Here is a 15661-nt window from a genome sequence, read left to right as displayed (position 1 = left end):
CAAATAACGCTGCCAACCCTACCCACCTGAACGGTCACATCGAAGACCTGGCTCGAAGCAAACCGCTCTGCTCGGGAGAGCGGGCTGCTTGAGCCAGGGCATTCGAGAACTCGGTCTCTCGTCGCCCTAGCATAATATCCTTGTCCCACATCCAATCCTGTAGCTATCAACCCAGGACCAGTCGCCTTTTTCCACTCATGTCGTTGCGAGGCAGCCCGGCGTACGCGCGAAACACGTTTTCCAGATCTCGCTTCGCGCCGCCCGCGGGCTGTGCACAACCCCCTGCAGCCACGCAATAAGTGGGCCCAGGACAGATAGAACCAAATAAGCCGTCGTTTTGGACGCATGTATTGTAACCGCCGGGACAATCACTGTTGGTCGTGCAAGTGGTACCAACGGAATTGCAGTACGCACCGCCATTGTCGCAGAAAGGTGTCGTTCCATCGGCGAGAATGTTACATTGGCAATTGCCTCCGCCTGCGTCACGACAAGCTGTGGATTGCGCGACACTGCAGGATGTCGACGTCGCTGGAGGTTGGGACGTGGTGGTTGTGGTGGTGGTGGTGGTGGTGGTGGTGGTTGTAGGCGACGTGGTTGTGGTTGTTGATGTGGTTGTAGTCGTAGTTGTTGTTGTGCTTGTTGTTGTTGATGTTGTCGTGGGCGTCGTCGTCGACGTAGTTGAAGTTGTGGTTGAGGTGGAAGTTGACGTCGAGGTTGTAGTTGGTGACGTAGTAGTTGATGTAGTAGATGTCGCTGAAGTTGTGGTAGACGTGGAAATTGATGTAGTCGATGTCGTTGAAGTTGAAGTTGACGTGGACGTTGACGTTGTAGGCAATGTTATAGACGTTGCTGAAGCCGATGTCGACGTCGATGTTTCAGTTGTGGATGGACTCGACCAGGACGTAGAAGCAGTTGACGAAGTTGACGTAGTTGGCGATGTCGAAGGCGTCGATGTCGTCGATGTGGTAATGGGTTCGATTGGAGTGGGAGTCGAGGTCAAGGTATGATGAAGTGTGGACGTAAATGTGAGAGACTAGATACCTGTTAGAAATTATGCCGAAATCTAGCCATGGAATTCTAGGGTTTGACTCCGCAAAACTCACCGATGTGTAGGACGGATGGCCCCAGATACCGCTTGAGGTTCGATGTGCTATCGGATTGTCTGTTGATTGTCCCCAAGGCGCAGACGAGGCCAGGCTGCCCGGGACTCTTGAAGTAGGCGCTACACCATGGCCACCGTGGTCACCATGGCCATCCGGACCGGACGAGCTGGGCCCTGATCCCCAGGTACACAAACCGGAAGCATGGTTGTCTCCGTGGGCACAGCTCGGTGCAGCTGGCGTAGAAGGCAAAGTCGACCATTGGGAGAAGTCGTGACCAGAGTGGTCGCAAGGGCAAACGTAATGAGTGGACGTGACAATGGTGGTCACCGTCGTGTCAGGATCCGCCCAGGTATGAGCAGACCCGAGGGAGAATAGAAGGGAACCAAGAAGGTAACGAGCGTGGACAAGCATCTTTGCAACTGCCAAACGAATGGACGACAGAGAATGATTCCGTCAAAAGTACCATAACCCCCTAAGAGAAGAAGAAGGCAGCAGATTCTGGGGAAGAGCAAACCTGAAGCTTTTGAATCGATTCACCTTCGATCGACAACAACCATTCTTGGTAAGCTTTTCAGCCGTTCTCGCACAAGCCCTGCTGAGAACCTGTTAGGTTGGTCGAAGCGATTCGGTCCGCGTTGATTGTGGTCCACCTCGAAAGGCCAGACTGCATTCTCCATCAGCGCGACACCGTTAGCATGGCGAAGAATCCAAAAGTCCCATGGTGCAGACTCCAACCCGACAAGCCATTTCTGGATATCCACCAGCCGCTACAGGCGCCACCGGTTCCTACCCTTCCTCGAAACGGATAGCCCCAGATTAGACCTTGTCCCCGACGAGCAATCAAAGCTTGGCCTCAAAGGTTGACAAGATTGAATGCACGCCTCCGCAGTGTCATGGCTGAGCTGAATAATAATAGTTTGTATGTGCATGCGATCCCTGTGTGGGCCATTTGGGTCGCGATCGCCAAGGACGAGAACGAGTATTCATCGCGTAGGCGAACTGTTCCATGCCAGCAACGCTGGAGTTCGTGTTCAGCTGTGGTACAGTAGCACCCTCAGGCAGGGGTTTCGGATTGGTACGGATGATCTTTTGCTCTTGAAAAATTTTCACGACTTTCCTCTGTGCTCAAGACATGACTGACTGCACGCTGAGAGAACGTGGTGCCGGTAAAAGGGGGCAGGCAATTTCCCCGTCTGAAACGACCTCCCATACACACTTAGCGGCTCCAACTCTTATGCCCACTATATAGACTTCAGAGACTCTGGAGCATCATCTTCCGGCTAGAATTCCCCTTTTGGAAGCCATGGGAAACATCGGTGAGAGGATCATTCGAGTACGTGATCAACCCCAACCAGTCAGGCGTTGGAAAGGAGTGATAATGTCTCCTGGGGGCGTCAACGCCGAACCGGTTGTCTCGCTGCCGCCGATCGATCATGTATCCCGTTCGACGCCTAGGTGACCTCAGTCAGACATGGGGATTGCGTGTGAGACTATTGCTGACTGACGACTGTGACCTGCTATCCGGCATTATTCCTGTGGTTGAGAACTTCCCCGTCCTCTTATGTTCCTGGCTGGAAACAGCGTTAAGTCTAGAGCATCTCAGTTGTTTCGACACCCACCCACCCCTTAACATAGGAGTTCAGCCTTCACATGATTGTGTGATGTTTGTATCGACCACGAGAAGTTACATCGTTGACAACAGTAACACGGCCGGAAATGCGATGACCACGAGGCCACTTCAGTTGGGCTGGCCGAATACAAGTAGCAACTACAAGCGGAGACCGGCATGTCACATTATTAATATGCACGCCTGATGTCCCTAGGAACCGCTCACGTTGGTGATGGCTGTTCTCGGGCCACCTGACGTGCGCCTCACAGTGCGTGGAATGGAACTCAAGGCGGCAAGCTACTAGCAACAAAACTGGTCCCGCCGTGGGTAACAAGGTTCCATCATCCATGGTGCTTTTCACCGTTTTCCAGAGAAGTTGTTGCTTCCCGGGTGGTTGAACGCGTCGTGTTATTATTTCCGCCATGATAGCAAAAAGAATTGACAGTTGAGGCTACTCACCTACCAACCGCATGACCGTTCCAGCCAGTACCACGGCTCGCCTCCCTCCAATGGCGGGTGATGAGCATCCACTACGGGAGCAAATAAAGACCCGTCGCCCAGGAGTGCCGCCCACGGGTAGAACGCACTTAACCAGAGATTCACGCAGATTTTTCCCCCGAAACGGTCGAAGGGAGCAGTTCCCCTCCATCTTTTCGCCGGCAAGACGATCTTGACGGTGGAAGTCAAGTTCATTCAACTGGGGTCTGAACCGTACAATCAAACGTTGAGCAGGATTTTTGAGACCGAGTGGGTGCGAGGCGTGTTCTTCGTGGAGGAAGTGGGGACGCTGGGAGCAGCCAGCGGACTCAAACGGGGGAATTCTGGTTATCTTCCCTGGGAACATCGGGATAGACCAGTAGAAACTCTTTGAGGTGGCTGGAATGTTGCTGGGATATACTGCCCTGGCTTCTATCGCCAGATATGCCGTGGTTCTGAATACGAGCATTGCTTCTGCCCATGTATTGGTCCAAAGAGAGAGGATCAAAGGAAGGATGAAGATAAATATATTGAACTAGAGTATCGTTCGACAGTCTGACTGCTTGGTAAACCACTGCCGTAGTTGCAGCAACATTGCCATTCTAGCTGCTTATATGCGCAGTGCCGATATGGGAGTGACATAACACCGCTTGGCGTCGTTTGTTTACCTTGCCAGATACATCGGAGTGTCCTCGGTGCAGGATACTCAGTCTTCAACACGTCGACTTTGTCCCACAAGACCGCTGCGTGTATTGCCTCTCCCCGCGTGAGACAATGGAATCTATGGGCTACCAGGATACTCTCGCGACCCTTCGCGCTCAACAAGCTGCGCACCCGCTCTCAATCATCTCGCTCGCCGAGCCCATCACCGCGTCGCAAACACAACCTCTGAAGCCCTCAAACTCGCAATCGCGTCCTTCAGACACTCTATCAACTTCAGGGACCGAGTCAAACCTGCAGCTCACGCACGCGACTCTCCTCGCCGACCTAGCCCACTACAAAGACCTCTTCTCCAAACTCCGCTTCAGCTACCTCGAACAAGTCACCAAGGAGAAATACCTGCGCAGCATCGTGGGCGATCCTCCCCTTGTCGTCAGCCATGAAGACAATCTGGCTTTGGAGGACAGGCTGGCGGGCATGAAAAGAGAGTTGAAGGCGAAGAAGGAGGAGGTCGATGCGTTGGTGAAGGAGATGGAGGAACGAGCAAGGGATGTTGCACGGGCTTATGAGAGCGTCGGGGAGGGGATGGACGTGTTAGGACGTGTTCCGGCTGAAATTGAGACCTTGAAGGCAGAGGTTGAGAGCTTGAAAGCCGAACTGGCTGCTCGACAAGGCGACGACAGCGCTCACCATGGGAGCGGCGATCCGAGGATGCACCTCTCGCTCACCGCCACGGAACAAGCCCTCGTGGAGCAGCGAGAGCGGAATGCCGAGATAGATCGGCAAATAGCAGAAATACAGAAGCAGATGCCAGCAAAGGTCCGGGAGGTAGAGAAAATGGATCGTGAGCTCGCCGAGCTGGAAAAGAGACGTAACGAGAGTACAAAACTCGCGATCGAGGGACGAAGGAGGCGTGAGCAAGGAGGGAGGGACGAGGTGGAGGAGCTGGGCAGATGGTATAAAGCGAATGAGGCTGTCATGAAGGGCTTGCTAGGGGTAGAGGGATCCTAGCAAGGAAATGAAAACATACTGAGAAAGGGAGCACGGGGTGTTTGGAAAGGCTGCCGGCGCCATTAATATCGCGCACCACGATACCCTGGGACAAGAAATGGATATGAAATGTATGAAATCTTTTGCATGAAAACTTGGTATTGCTGGCGGACACAAATGCACCGCTTGCACGATGGAAGTCCTCGATTTGACATCTCCTTTGGCTTCCCACTTCGGGCTTGCGAAGATGGGCTGGCTCTATTTGCTTTCAACAGAATGGCCCTTGATCTTGCACGCCAACATTCGTGTCAGCGTCTGGATGATCAGACCGAGATAGACTGACCAGTCACCATGCGCCGTGTCATCGTATGATCTACTCCTCATCCTCGGCACCCTCGTCACCATCCTCATCCTTCTTTTCCGCAGCCTTGGCCTTCTTTCTCCTGACGCGGCCGGGTCTGCCACCACCGAAGGGACTCGTCAAGGCGAAGTCAATGTGCTTCTGGCTGTCTAGTCGCACTATGAAGGAGGGGACGTTGACGATCTGCTTGCCGACGCGGATATGTCGTTGCTTGATGAGCACGCGAGCGTGGTGGATGGATTTGGCGAGACCGAGTTTGTAGACGCAGGTTTGCAGGCGACGCTCCAAGAAGTCTTCGACTTTGAGGGCCAACACGTAATCGAGTTTCATACGCGATTCGTCGAGCACGCCGACACGGACGAGACGGCGAATCAGGGCGTTGCCTTCGAACAGACGCTTGGGGTCCTTCTCGTCGAGGGTCAAGAGTTGACTATGATGTGAAACGCATGTCAGTAAAGGAACTCCCTAGCAGCTCCCGCGACAGCGGAGAGATTCGCATGGATGATTTGAGATTTCATACCGAGCAGCACGACGGATCTTGGAAAGCGTGAGCATGACACGCCAGACCTCACGCTTGTTGCGCAGGCCATATTCGCCGACAATCTTCAATTCCGAATCCCTAGGAGACTGTCAGGATATCTCAGACATGAAGCACAGACAAGCTGGTGCTCAGTGGCCAGGATATTTCATGTAACGTACAGACGGGCAGACTCGAATGCTGTTTGTGCGAAGTCAGTCTGGGATCCCTTTCGGCCACCAAGGGACATCACTTACGTCGACGAGGGACCTTGTAGGTCTTGGAGTAGGATCGCGGCGCCATGATTGCGATGTAGACTGCGCAATCGAGATGGTCGTCGCAAGGGAGAAGTCGTTGGGCGGTTGGACCGTTTTTTCGTAGAGAGAGAGAGAGGATTGAGGTGGGCTTGTGTCTTGTGCAAAATTGGTGGATTTCGAGTGGTCTTGGCACGCCGCACAAATTCGAATTTCGCGCTCCGCGGCTTGGCATCGATTTTGGGGAAACTGCGCCTTGAACCACACCAACATTGAAACAGTTCTACAATTCCGTCTCGACAACCAGATCTTTTGTTGCCGACAAGTCACCTCGGACTCATCCGTCACAATGGGTCACTCTGCAGGTCTTCGGGCTGGCACGCGCTATGCGTTCAGCCGCAGCTTCCGCCAGAAGGTAAGATCACCCAGAGGATGCAGATGGAGAGACAGCAGGACTAACGAGGTGGATTTTACAGGGAATGATCCCTCTCTCGACGTACATGAAGACATACCGTGTCGGTGATATCGTCGACATCAAGGCCAACGGCGCAGTCCAGAAGGGTGTATGTTCTACCCACAATGCAATTTTCCATATGAGACCCCGGAGTTTCATTTCGCACTTCAAAAACGTCGATAACTGATTGCGATTCGGACAAGTTTAGATGCCCTACAAGGTGTACCACGGCAAGACTGGCGTCGTGTACAACGTGACCAGAACCGCCGTTGGAGTCATCATCTACAAGCGTGTCGGCAACCGATACATCGAGAAGCGAGTCAACGTCCGTGTTGAGCACATCGCCCATTCAAGATCAAGAGAGGAGTGTAAGTTCCACCTACTTCGCTTTTGACAAATCATTCCCCGCTGCGACCGTCAGACCTCTTGCAATGGGGTCATGCGCGAACCGATCGAGGCAGTGTTTGCTGATAAAGTGGTGTGAAAAATTGCAGTCTTGAACAGAGTCAAGTCGAACGCCAAACGCCGTCGCGAAGCCAAGGAGAAGGGCGAGTCTGTGCAATTGAAGCGTCAGCCACAAGGTCCCCGGAAATCTCACGTCGTCGAGTTCACAGGCGTGGAGAGCCTTGCGCCTCAACCTTATGATACGCACATCTAAGCGCGCTCCGAGACTGGGTTTTGTGTCTTTACTGTGGAAAGCTTTATGGAGCATGATGCGGCGAGGACCGAAAGGGGCAGCGAAGTGGGGTGGGAAACTGCAGGACGACTTGGTCAACAGGGCCTGAGAATGCGGATGATGGTAGAAAGGAGTCACGAGCGAAACCAAGCTCTGCTATTCTTCTAGAGACCCTGGGCGGTGGAAACCTCCGAGAAAAAAAGATCACGAGGGAGCAGCAATGGCTAGGGAATACTCTCCTCCTCTCTGTCTCCTGCATTGACAATGGCAACCGATATTCAAACGTCAAAGTCCTGGGGCGCGGGTGCATGTCATGTCCTCTTAGGGACCGCGACGATAAAATTCCTTCTTCGGTCAATCAATGTGCATGAAAGAGATTTATTTGAGTGTGACTGAAATCAGTCTCCACCGCCACTTCCCAGTTTCAAACCTATCTATTTCCCCCTTCCCCTTCTCCGGCGTGCTGGCACTCTTGGGCATCACGGAGACACGGTGACATAGACTGGTGATGTCGGCTTTGACAAAACGGGATCGAGCGAGACACAGGTTTGAGGAACTACGTCTGTGATGTATGCCTATCTCCGAGCTTTCAACTACCTAAAAGAAAGGTCTCGTCACAGATCTGCGTTGCTGGGCGCAACTATTCTCGTCTTGCAGTAGCACAATTCTGCATAGTTCCCCTCCCCGGATGCGACCGCCGGCTGTACCTCGATTGTCTTCGTGCCGAGCGTCGCATATCAAGGAATTGCCTGCCTGTCCACACGTTGAAAGTCGTGTCTCATTCCGATAAAATGATCCAAACACCGCGCTATGCTTTTGGGTATCATGATGCTGTTTGAGCCCGATACAAAAAACCCCCTCTCAAACCTTCGTGTCGCATCTTCGGCCTGTCGTGACCTTGGTTTGTTGTTTAGATGGCATAATTAGAAAGAGTGTGTCATTGGACCTTATCTGGTGCTTCAGCTCTGGATGGCAAATTCCAAATTTGATCGTGATTCTGTAAAGTCGTCAAGGTTCAGAAAGTGAACTGATCCTCATCATCACCACTATTGTCCTCAAAGGCATAAAATTCTTCCTCTGTCATTAGGACTGGGTCTTTGAGCGGTAACTTCATGTCAACTCCGAGCGGAGGTCCTTTGCTCGAAGTCGAAACCATGGAGCTCTGGAAGCGACCTGTGGCAATGGAGATGGGGTTTTGGGAAGAGTGCACCAGGTTCTCCGATGATATATACATGGGCGAGGGTGGTTGGTCGATATCATCTGAGCTGGTAGATCCACTTATGTTGCTTGTGACCACGGAAGGGACGTTCGAGGAAATCATCGAACTGTTATCAGAGGTAGCTGGCTCTTCCATATTTCCGCTGGCAGCTTGTCGTCGTCTCAGTGGTAGAAGTTCTCCTGACCTGCTGTGTCTGGAGGCCGGTGGTGGCATTTTTATTACTCCTGAGATTTCATTCTGTGTTGCAATAGTTATTTCTGGTCGTGTCATGTCCGCTCTTGCTGCGATAGGCATGGATGGATCAGGCAAGTGGTCGCCATGATAAGTCCACTGGGGACTAATTTCCTCAAGCAGGAGGTCATAGTCACTAGACTTCAACTGTTGTTGAGCTATCTGCACTTTTCGGCCTTCGTCGTGCAGGATTGTGTTTCTCGCAATCTTCACTAGGGTATCCTGAAGTACCCAGGGGAATGATATAAAGGGCATATCGGTGGCAGCGGGACTGGATTCATTCAAGTCATCAATCTGTGACTCAACCCCTCCATTGTCTTGCTGTTGTGCTTGTGCCTCTCGAAGTTCGTTGTGAGTGATATGATACGCTGCTATCGCGAATGGCTTGAGCTTCTCGGCGTCATATCCACCAGCCTCTTGGCAGAAGGCTTCGTAGTATTGCTCCTTCAAATTTCTCGCGTGCTGTCCGATCTCTTCGTGAAACTTGAAATCTCCAGAGACTTTGCTGTGGTGGAGTACAAACGTGGACCAAACCTCAAATTCAGAGCCAATTTGATGCTGCGCCATGATGCGCCGCATACTCTCATCATAACTCTTTTTTAGATTGCTGACAGTCTCCATGATCCCATCTGCTGGAGGATGTATGAGGATCCGTCGATCAAAGGTCCCTGACCAGTGCGGCTTAAATTTTGCTCTCTCGACCGCGTCGTACAACTGACCCAAAATTTTGCGAGAACGATATTGTCCTAATCGTTTCTTTTCCATGAAGTGAGGCCAATTGTTCCGCTCAAGGTCACGACCCATCTCAGCAGGAACGCCAGTCTTGGGGTAGTCGACAGCCAACGAATGTAATTCGACCAGCTTCAGGCACTGTTCGCTGTTGATACCGTCATAAAGGTAATCTGCAGCTGCGAGATGGGCATTAGCAATCTTTCCCAGGAAATCGTTTTGCATATAGTCGTAAAAGAAATTGATAACATCGTCGACAGATATTTTCTCCTTTTGGATTGGCTCCGGGGCGTTATAATGAAACGGTTCAGCGTTCCATTCCGAAGGTATCAAATCTGGATCCCAGCTCACAATGTAGTCGTCTCCATCGAGATCCCCCCCGGAGCACATACTTGGCAAGTCACGATCGCCTGTCGCTGGCATAACCACAACGTCACAGTGGTGGCGTAAGTGAGGGACATTGACGGCTTTGACTACTCGTACATCACCGCGGTGCAGGGACGGATTCCGCGCAATGACACAAATACCTTCGACAATACGGCGGACCCCCTTCACCGGGTCTGTATATTGGATGAAGATCTCTGGTAGGGATTTCTCCTTCTCTTGGCGACTTGCGTCGGGCTTGGGCTGAATCTCATTGATGTGGCCACGAAGCGTCTTCGTTTCGTCAACGACGCCGAGCACAAAGGCGCCTTGAGTGATCGGTATCTTTGCTTTCTCTTTGAGGTATTTCAAGGTCCAGGCCCTCCAGAGCCGAAGAAGGGACGCCACAAAAGGCTCATGGATTTGGGAGAACCCGGCCTCTATCAAAGCAGCGACGCTGAGGGTTATCGAATTGGGGTCAACGGTCGTGCGCAGTGCCTTCAAGGCAGCCACATCATTCACCAGCGCCGCATCCAATGCCTCTATGCAGTCTGATTGTTTGTGCAAGAATACTCTATCAGGAACGCCCAGCGCCGAGAGCACCAGAATAAGCTGGCGGTTGAGGAATGGCTGCCAGTACTCTGAGACGCGAATGATCTCGAGCTCGTCTGACTCACAGCTGAATTTGTACTGACTCGGCCGAATCTTAATGTCGACGCCATTGAGCTTGGGGTCCACGGCGAGGACCCCTTTGCAGCCGCCGAGTCGAAATTGGTATGCCGAAGGCAGGTGCTCTCCCTCAAGGTTGAGGTTTGTTTTGACAAGCTGAGCAGCGAGTGGAGAGATCTTACCCACCCCATCTGTAAAAGTGTACATTCCATTGATTATGTCAGGAATCGGGTCTCTTTTCCAGCTGTTTCTGCTGAGCACTGGGACTGGCTTTGTTGTGGAAAAGCATTGACCCATCCGTGCGGCTCGTTTTGCGACAACCTTTTCGTGATCAAATGTGCCCATGTCTCTGCGAATACTCTCGGCAGTGATAACGGGGTTTTTCGAGGAGGCGAAGAAGTAAGCTCCATGTTCTCGAAGTTGGGAGTTCCCCCACGCCAGAAACTCGTAATGCCGATCACCGAGAACGATACCATTCTTGAGCGTCCGCCGAACTCTGTCAAAGACGAGCTTCATTCTGCCGTTCGTCGCGGGATAGAGCCTCGTTTGGCCTCTGTATGGATCATCTTCAAAGCGCACTCGAAGGAACCGGTCGCTGAGGCGCCTATACTTGCGCACAATACGGTTGGTAATCTCAACGGAAGGTGTGTGAAACAGGATTCCGGTTGCAGTAACGGTGGCATGATGTATTTCTGCACAGTTTGATGGCAAAGTGCGGGCACGTACAGGTTTGGAGTAGCGCAGGTCGGTGAAGATAGACATAGGATCGAAAACTCTCTGCTGGAAGGAATCGACGTGGATGAGCATCTGCTTTGCATGTGCAGGGCGCATTCCCGTCAGACGACGCAGAAAACTTTCGTCCAAACTGTACTCGTTGAGCCAGCCTTTGGAAATACAAACCTCAAGTTGATATCTCAAATTGAAATCAAGATAAGGCAAGGAAAGTTGGTCCGACAGGGACCGATTTGAAGAGGGATCACCGAGCAGACGCCAAAGAGGCGCTGCGCCACTGGGGCCCATCACGACTTTGAAGGATGGATCTCGAGTTATGCGAATATTGAAATCTGCAAGAGCCTTCAGAAACAGCCTCAGAGAACCGTCGTGACTATCGGTGCTTGGCTTAATAGTGACCCGAAAGGTTGTCCAACGCGCAATGTCAATGCTGTTGTCGAGCTTTTGCACCGATATAGGACTGCTGTCAATCTTGTGGTAAGTCTCCTTTTCTTCGACAATATCGGTTTGCCGAGACCAGGTATCGTCCGCACACCACCTGAATGACCTCGGGTCGTGGCTCAGTTGCATAGCCTCCTTCAGTTGTCTCGAATAGCAAGGCGGACGCTTGACATGGATCACCAAGGAAGGCAGTGCCCCATTTGGGGTCTCAGAAAGAGAAAACTGATCGTCAAGAGCGACGAAGAATCGGTAAGCTCTCTCGTTTGTCCTACCCTTGGACTTGATCGTCACCGGAAAGTGAACTTCCATTTCAAGCCGCCTGAGATTGAGAAGCAGTCTAATACCACTACCATGGACATCAGACCTCCTCGCCTTGACGACCATCAAGGTCGGATTTTCCAGATAACCGAAGTCGATCGAGTTGCCCAACAGAGCCATTTCAGATGGATACGTGAGGCCGGCGCAAGCACGACTTTCAACGAGCTTAGTCGTGGGTTGGCTCGGAGACAAAGAGACCCTGACTTTGTACTTTCTTTCACCATTTTTGTCTCTAAGAGGAAAGTCGATGCCATTTCTGTAGATCGAGTCCCATGGAGCTCTTCGAGGGGGTGGCGGTCTGTGGTTACAATGAGCGAGGGTGGCCAGCAATCATGACTTCACCTACCTAAACGTGACATGGGCATATCTGGCGAAGTTGCCCTGACGGGTTTCCTCGATGCGGATATATTCCAACTTTCCAAAGCGTTGTAAATTCTTGTGGATGTCGTAGGTCGTTGTGCCGCGAGGCAAGTTGGGAATCGTTGCTTTCACAGATGACCAGGTTCTCCATTCACGCTCGGGGTGAGATTGGCGCATCACATCACGCGCCTCAGGCTTGTGCAGCGCTGCTGACGCTGACCAGCGTAGATCTGTCATGACTTTCCGAAGTGAAAGTGAGGGTTGCTGGCCATACTCTGTGCGGAATTATCTGAGTTTTTATGATCGTGGCCCAGACAGTGAGATCGATCGGGGGCGAGACGGCTGGAGCCGCAGCTAGCCAAATGTACACTGTGCCTGAGGGATTGGAGACGAGGAAAAGGGGGTTTGAGCTGGTTATGTCGATGCTAATGGTGAAGCTGAGGATGAATGCATGGAAAGCTGCAGAGTAAAATGCGGTGAGGCGTAGTGATAGTGGTAGAAGTGAAAAGTGAAAAAGCAACAAAGACAGAAAGACAGAAAGAAAAAGGTGCAAGTGAGCCGCAACCAGACAGTGACGACAATGCCACTCAACACCCAACTTGAATAAATCACAATTCAATCCACAGACTGAGTTGGCCTTGTTGATGTTAAAACTGGACAAGCTAAAGGATAGCAAACGAATCAGCGACGCCGTGTTTGGTTTGCTCGATTAGTTCCAATAGAAACAGACACACTTACCAGCGTGAACGAAGGGTGTGTCCCTTTCACACCACTGGCAAAGAGACAAACGAAAGCAGAGACGCTGTCCTAATCCGTCCACCACTCTGTATCTCACAATGAAAATCTCATTCGCGCCAGAATATGCCACAGCTCACGGGCGAGGCTGCATGCCATTGCGAAGAGTTAGTTGGCGCTGCGCCGGCTATCAGCAGAACTCTGCACCCTCACCTTTGAACCACATGGCACCGCCTGATGTCGCCAGCCGTTTCTGGACCAGTCCAGAACCCATTCTTCACCGATACCATCGGGCATGAGTGGGCTGTGAAGGTTTGAAAGTTCTTGAAAGCGCGAACACGAGGACCCTGGACCTTACAGCCTGGGATACGAGCTGCAGCCATGCGACCTCACTAACCCCGCTATATGGTCGATGGCGCGATTGACAAACGCCCCCTCATTCATGAAGGGTCGGGCGGCTTTCATTCCGAGAACCCCCGGCCTGAAGCTCTGTTGAAGCTTCTTCCAAGGTTGGGGATTACCCTTATATGTTGCTGGAGAGTTGGCCAATATCTCTTTATTTTGACTGCAAGGAAGATGGAAAGGTTCAGACTGTGCTCGGATCTGCTCCAAGTATGGACTGAAGGCGCTTCCCCGAAGAGGCTTTTCGCTGCAGCCCGCTTGGTTTCTAAGGCCCGTGCGCAACGCCCTTCGCTAAGAGCCGCCACAAGAGCATACTATTCAACAAGGCCTTCAGCAGCAGAGTCACTGGCAAAATCCAGACTTCCACTATGGACCTCCAGCAGGGTTTTACTGCTTGGAGGGGCACTTGCCTCCATTGGATATGTTGTGGGCGTCACCGATGCAGGGAATCATGCGGATGAGCTACTTCCTCGCCGACCCAAGCCTCCCAAGTACGCCAGCAAGAAGGACATGGACAACGCCATCGCGGAACTTCGTGAAGCCCTGGGAGAGGATGCGATCAGCACGGATGACGAGGATCTCCAATCACATGGTTATTCAGAATGGTCTTCGATCAACATTGATCAATTGCCAGTTGCAGTGGCCTATCCTAAAACGACGGAAGAAGTTTCACAGATTGCCAAAATTGCTTCAAAGTACAAGGTCCCAATGATTCCATATTCTGGAGGCTCTTCTCTGGAAGCCAACTTTGCTGCACCCTTTGGCGGTTTCAGCATCGACTTTGCTTTCATGGACCAAATCCTGGCGATCCATGCGGATGATATGGACGTGGTGGTCCAACCCGCGATTCAATGGATGGACCTGAATGACAAGCTGCAGCACACTGGTCTCTTCTTTCCGGTGGATCCTGGCCCGTCGGCCAAAATTGGTGGCATGATTGGAACGTCCTGCAGCGGCACTAATGCGTTTCGTTATGGCACCATGAAAGATTGGGTTCTGAATCTGACTGTCGTCCTGCCAGACGGCCGAATTATCAAGACCAGGCGGCGGCCACGCAAGACGGCAGCCGGTTACAACTTGACAGGTCTCTTCGTTGGTGCGGAGGGTACCCTTGGGATCGTGACGGAGGCGACGCTGAAACTGGCCGTGATTCCTCAAGAGACCAAAGTCGCAGTCGCTACGTTTCCCACCATTCGTGATGCTGCGGCTGCGGCGTCGCAGCTGATACGCGCTGGCGTGCCCGTCGCCGCGATGGAGATAATGGACGATGTGCAAATGTCGGTGATCAATCGCGCTGGAGGCACCAATCGGACGTGGAAAGAGGTGCCGACCATCTTCTTCAAGTTCTCTGGCACGAAGGCGGGCGTCGAGGATAATATCAAGCTCACCACTCAGATCGCGAAGAAAAACAAGGGTGGGAATTTCATCTATGCAAAGGACGACCGAGAAGCCCATGACCTGTGGAAGGCGAGGAAAGATTCGTTGTGGAGCATGCTCTCCCTGCGCAGGGAGGGCGACGAAGTCTGGTCCACTGATGTCGCGGTTCCGATCTCACGTCTACCCGATATCGTCGGTAAGCATATGCATCCAAGCCTGTTGGATCGAGGGGGCTGTTCGGCTGATAGGTACCACAGAAATCACCAAGACAGAAATCGACGACCTCGGCCTCTTCGCCAGTGTGCTCGGACATATTGGAGACGGCAACTTCCACACGTCCATTCTATATAACCGCAAGGACCCAAAGGAGAGGGAGCGCGTTGAACAGGCGGTGCACAACATGGTTGACCGGGCTCTTGAAATGGTACGTCTGAGCTCTTCCCAGACAACTCACAATCCACAGGGGAAAAGAAGAACCACGCTAACATTCGGGGCCACAGGAAGGCACGTGCACGGGTGAACACGGCATCGGGCTGGGCAAAAAGCAAAGCCTCATCGACGAGCTGGGCCTCGAGACCATTGGTGTCATGCAGACTCTGAAACGCAGCCTCGACCCGCACTGGTTGATGAATCCCGGCAAGATCTTTGATGCCGTGAACGAGGAGAATACTAAGAGCCAGCCGGAGGCCACCGCTGCTTCGACACTGGAGCGGCCGAAGGGCAAATGAGGATAACCGGTTAGGGGGGGCAATAAAGGATAGCAAAAGGAGGTGACGCAGGGAGGGGGGATGGGTGCTCCATTTCGTCCATCCACCATGGTCCGTCTCCGTGTTTGGAGTTTGAATCTGGATATTGCTGCAATCAAAAAGGTTCTTCTAAGTGTTGATGATGGTCAAAGTTGCTGTGGTCGTCTATGAGCGATGATATGACATTATACCAGCATTGGTTGGCGGGTTGATTTGCGTGGGCACAAGCCAAGCAGTC

At 52.3% G+C, this 15661-nt stretch overlaps 6 protein-coding genes across 6 annotated transcripts; 3 read left to right on the top strand and 3 right to left on the bottom strand.

The window, feature by feature from the left end:
- Positions 1-482: 482 nt before the first annotated feature.
- On the bottom strand, positions 483-1362 carry AYL99_06384 (hypothetical protein; the record flags this gene model as incomplete). The annotated part of the gene is made up of 4 exons (XM_018837893.1): positions 483-849; positions 892-1033; positions 1104-1222; positions 1298-1362. 4 exons carry the CDS (start codon positions 1360-1362, stop codon positions 483-485), a joined length of 693 nt encoding a protein of 230 aa, XP_018692453.1.
- A 2601-nt stretch (positions 1363-3963) lies between these two features.
- On the top strand, positions 3964-4860 carry AYL99_06383 (hypothetical protein; the record flags this gene model as incomplete). The annotated part of the gene is made up of 1 exon (XM_018837892.1): positions 3964-4860. The coding sequence occupies one exon, from the start codon at positions 3964-3966 to the stop codon at positions 4858-4860; it is 897 nt and encodes a 298-aa protein (XP_018692452.1).
- Positions 4861-5212: 352 nt separating this feature from the next.
- On the bottom strand, positions 5213-6020 carry AYL99_06382 (40S ribosomal protein S9; the record flags this gene model as incomplete). Its single annotated transcript, XM_018837891.1, has 4 exons — positions 5213-5630; positions 5721-5819; positions 5900-5918; positions 5975-6020. The coding sequence occupies 4 exons, from the start codon at positions 6018-6020 to the stop codon at positions 5213-5215; spliced, it is 582 nt and encodes a 193-aa protein (XP_018692451.1).
- Positions 6021-6320: 300 nt separating this feature from the next.
- Positions 6321-7083, top strand: AYL99_06381 (hypothetical protein; the record flags this gene model as incomplete). Its single annotated transcript, XM_018837890.1, has 4 exons — positions 6321-6386; positions 6448-6534; positions 6634-6793; positions 6920-7083. 4 exons carry the CDS (start codon positions 6321-6323, stop codon positions 7081-7083), a joined length of 477 nt encoding a protein of 158 aa, XP_018692450.1.
- A 1033-nt stretch (positions 7084-8116) lies between these two features.
- On the bottom strand, positions 8117-12400 carry AYL99_06380 (hypothetical protein; the record flags this gene model as incomplete). Its single annotated transcript, XM_018837889.1, has 2 exons — positions 8117-12101; positions 12150-12400. The coding sequence occupies 2 exons, from the start codon at positions 12398-12400 to the stop codon at positions 8117-8119; spliced, it is 4236 nt and encodes a 1411-aa protein (XP_018692449.1).
- A 1074-nt stretch (positions 12401-13474) lies between these two features.
- Positions 13475-15405, top strand: AYL99_06379 (glycolate oxidase, subunit GlcD; the record flags this gene model as incomplete). Its single annotated transcript, XM_018837888.1, has 3 exons — positions 13475-14873; positions 14935-15101; positions 15178-15405. 3 exons carry the CDS (start codon positions 13475-13477, stop codon positions 15403-15405), a joined length of 1794 nt encoding a protein of 597 aa, XP_018692448.1.
- Positions 15406-15661: the final 256 nt, after the last annotated feature.

This window comes from Fonsecaea erecta (assembly GCF_001651985.1).
Source record: "Fonsecaea erecta strain CBS 125763 chromosome Unknown Scaff5, whole genome shotgun sequence".
Lineage (NCBI taxonomy): Eukaryota > Fungi > Ascomycota > Eurotiomycetes > Chaetothyriales > Herpotrichiellaceae > Fonsecaea > Fonsecaea erecta.
The sequence above is the reverse complement of the archived record's forward strand: the minus strand, read 5'-3'. Positions and strand labels throughout refer to the sequence as shown.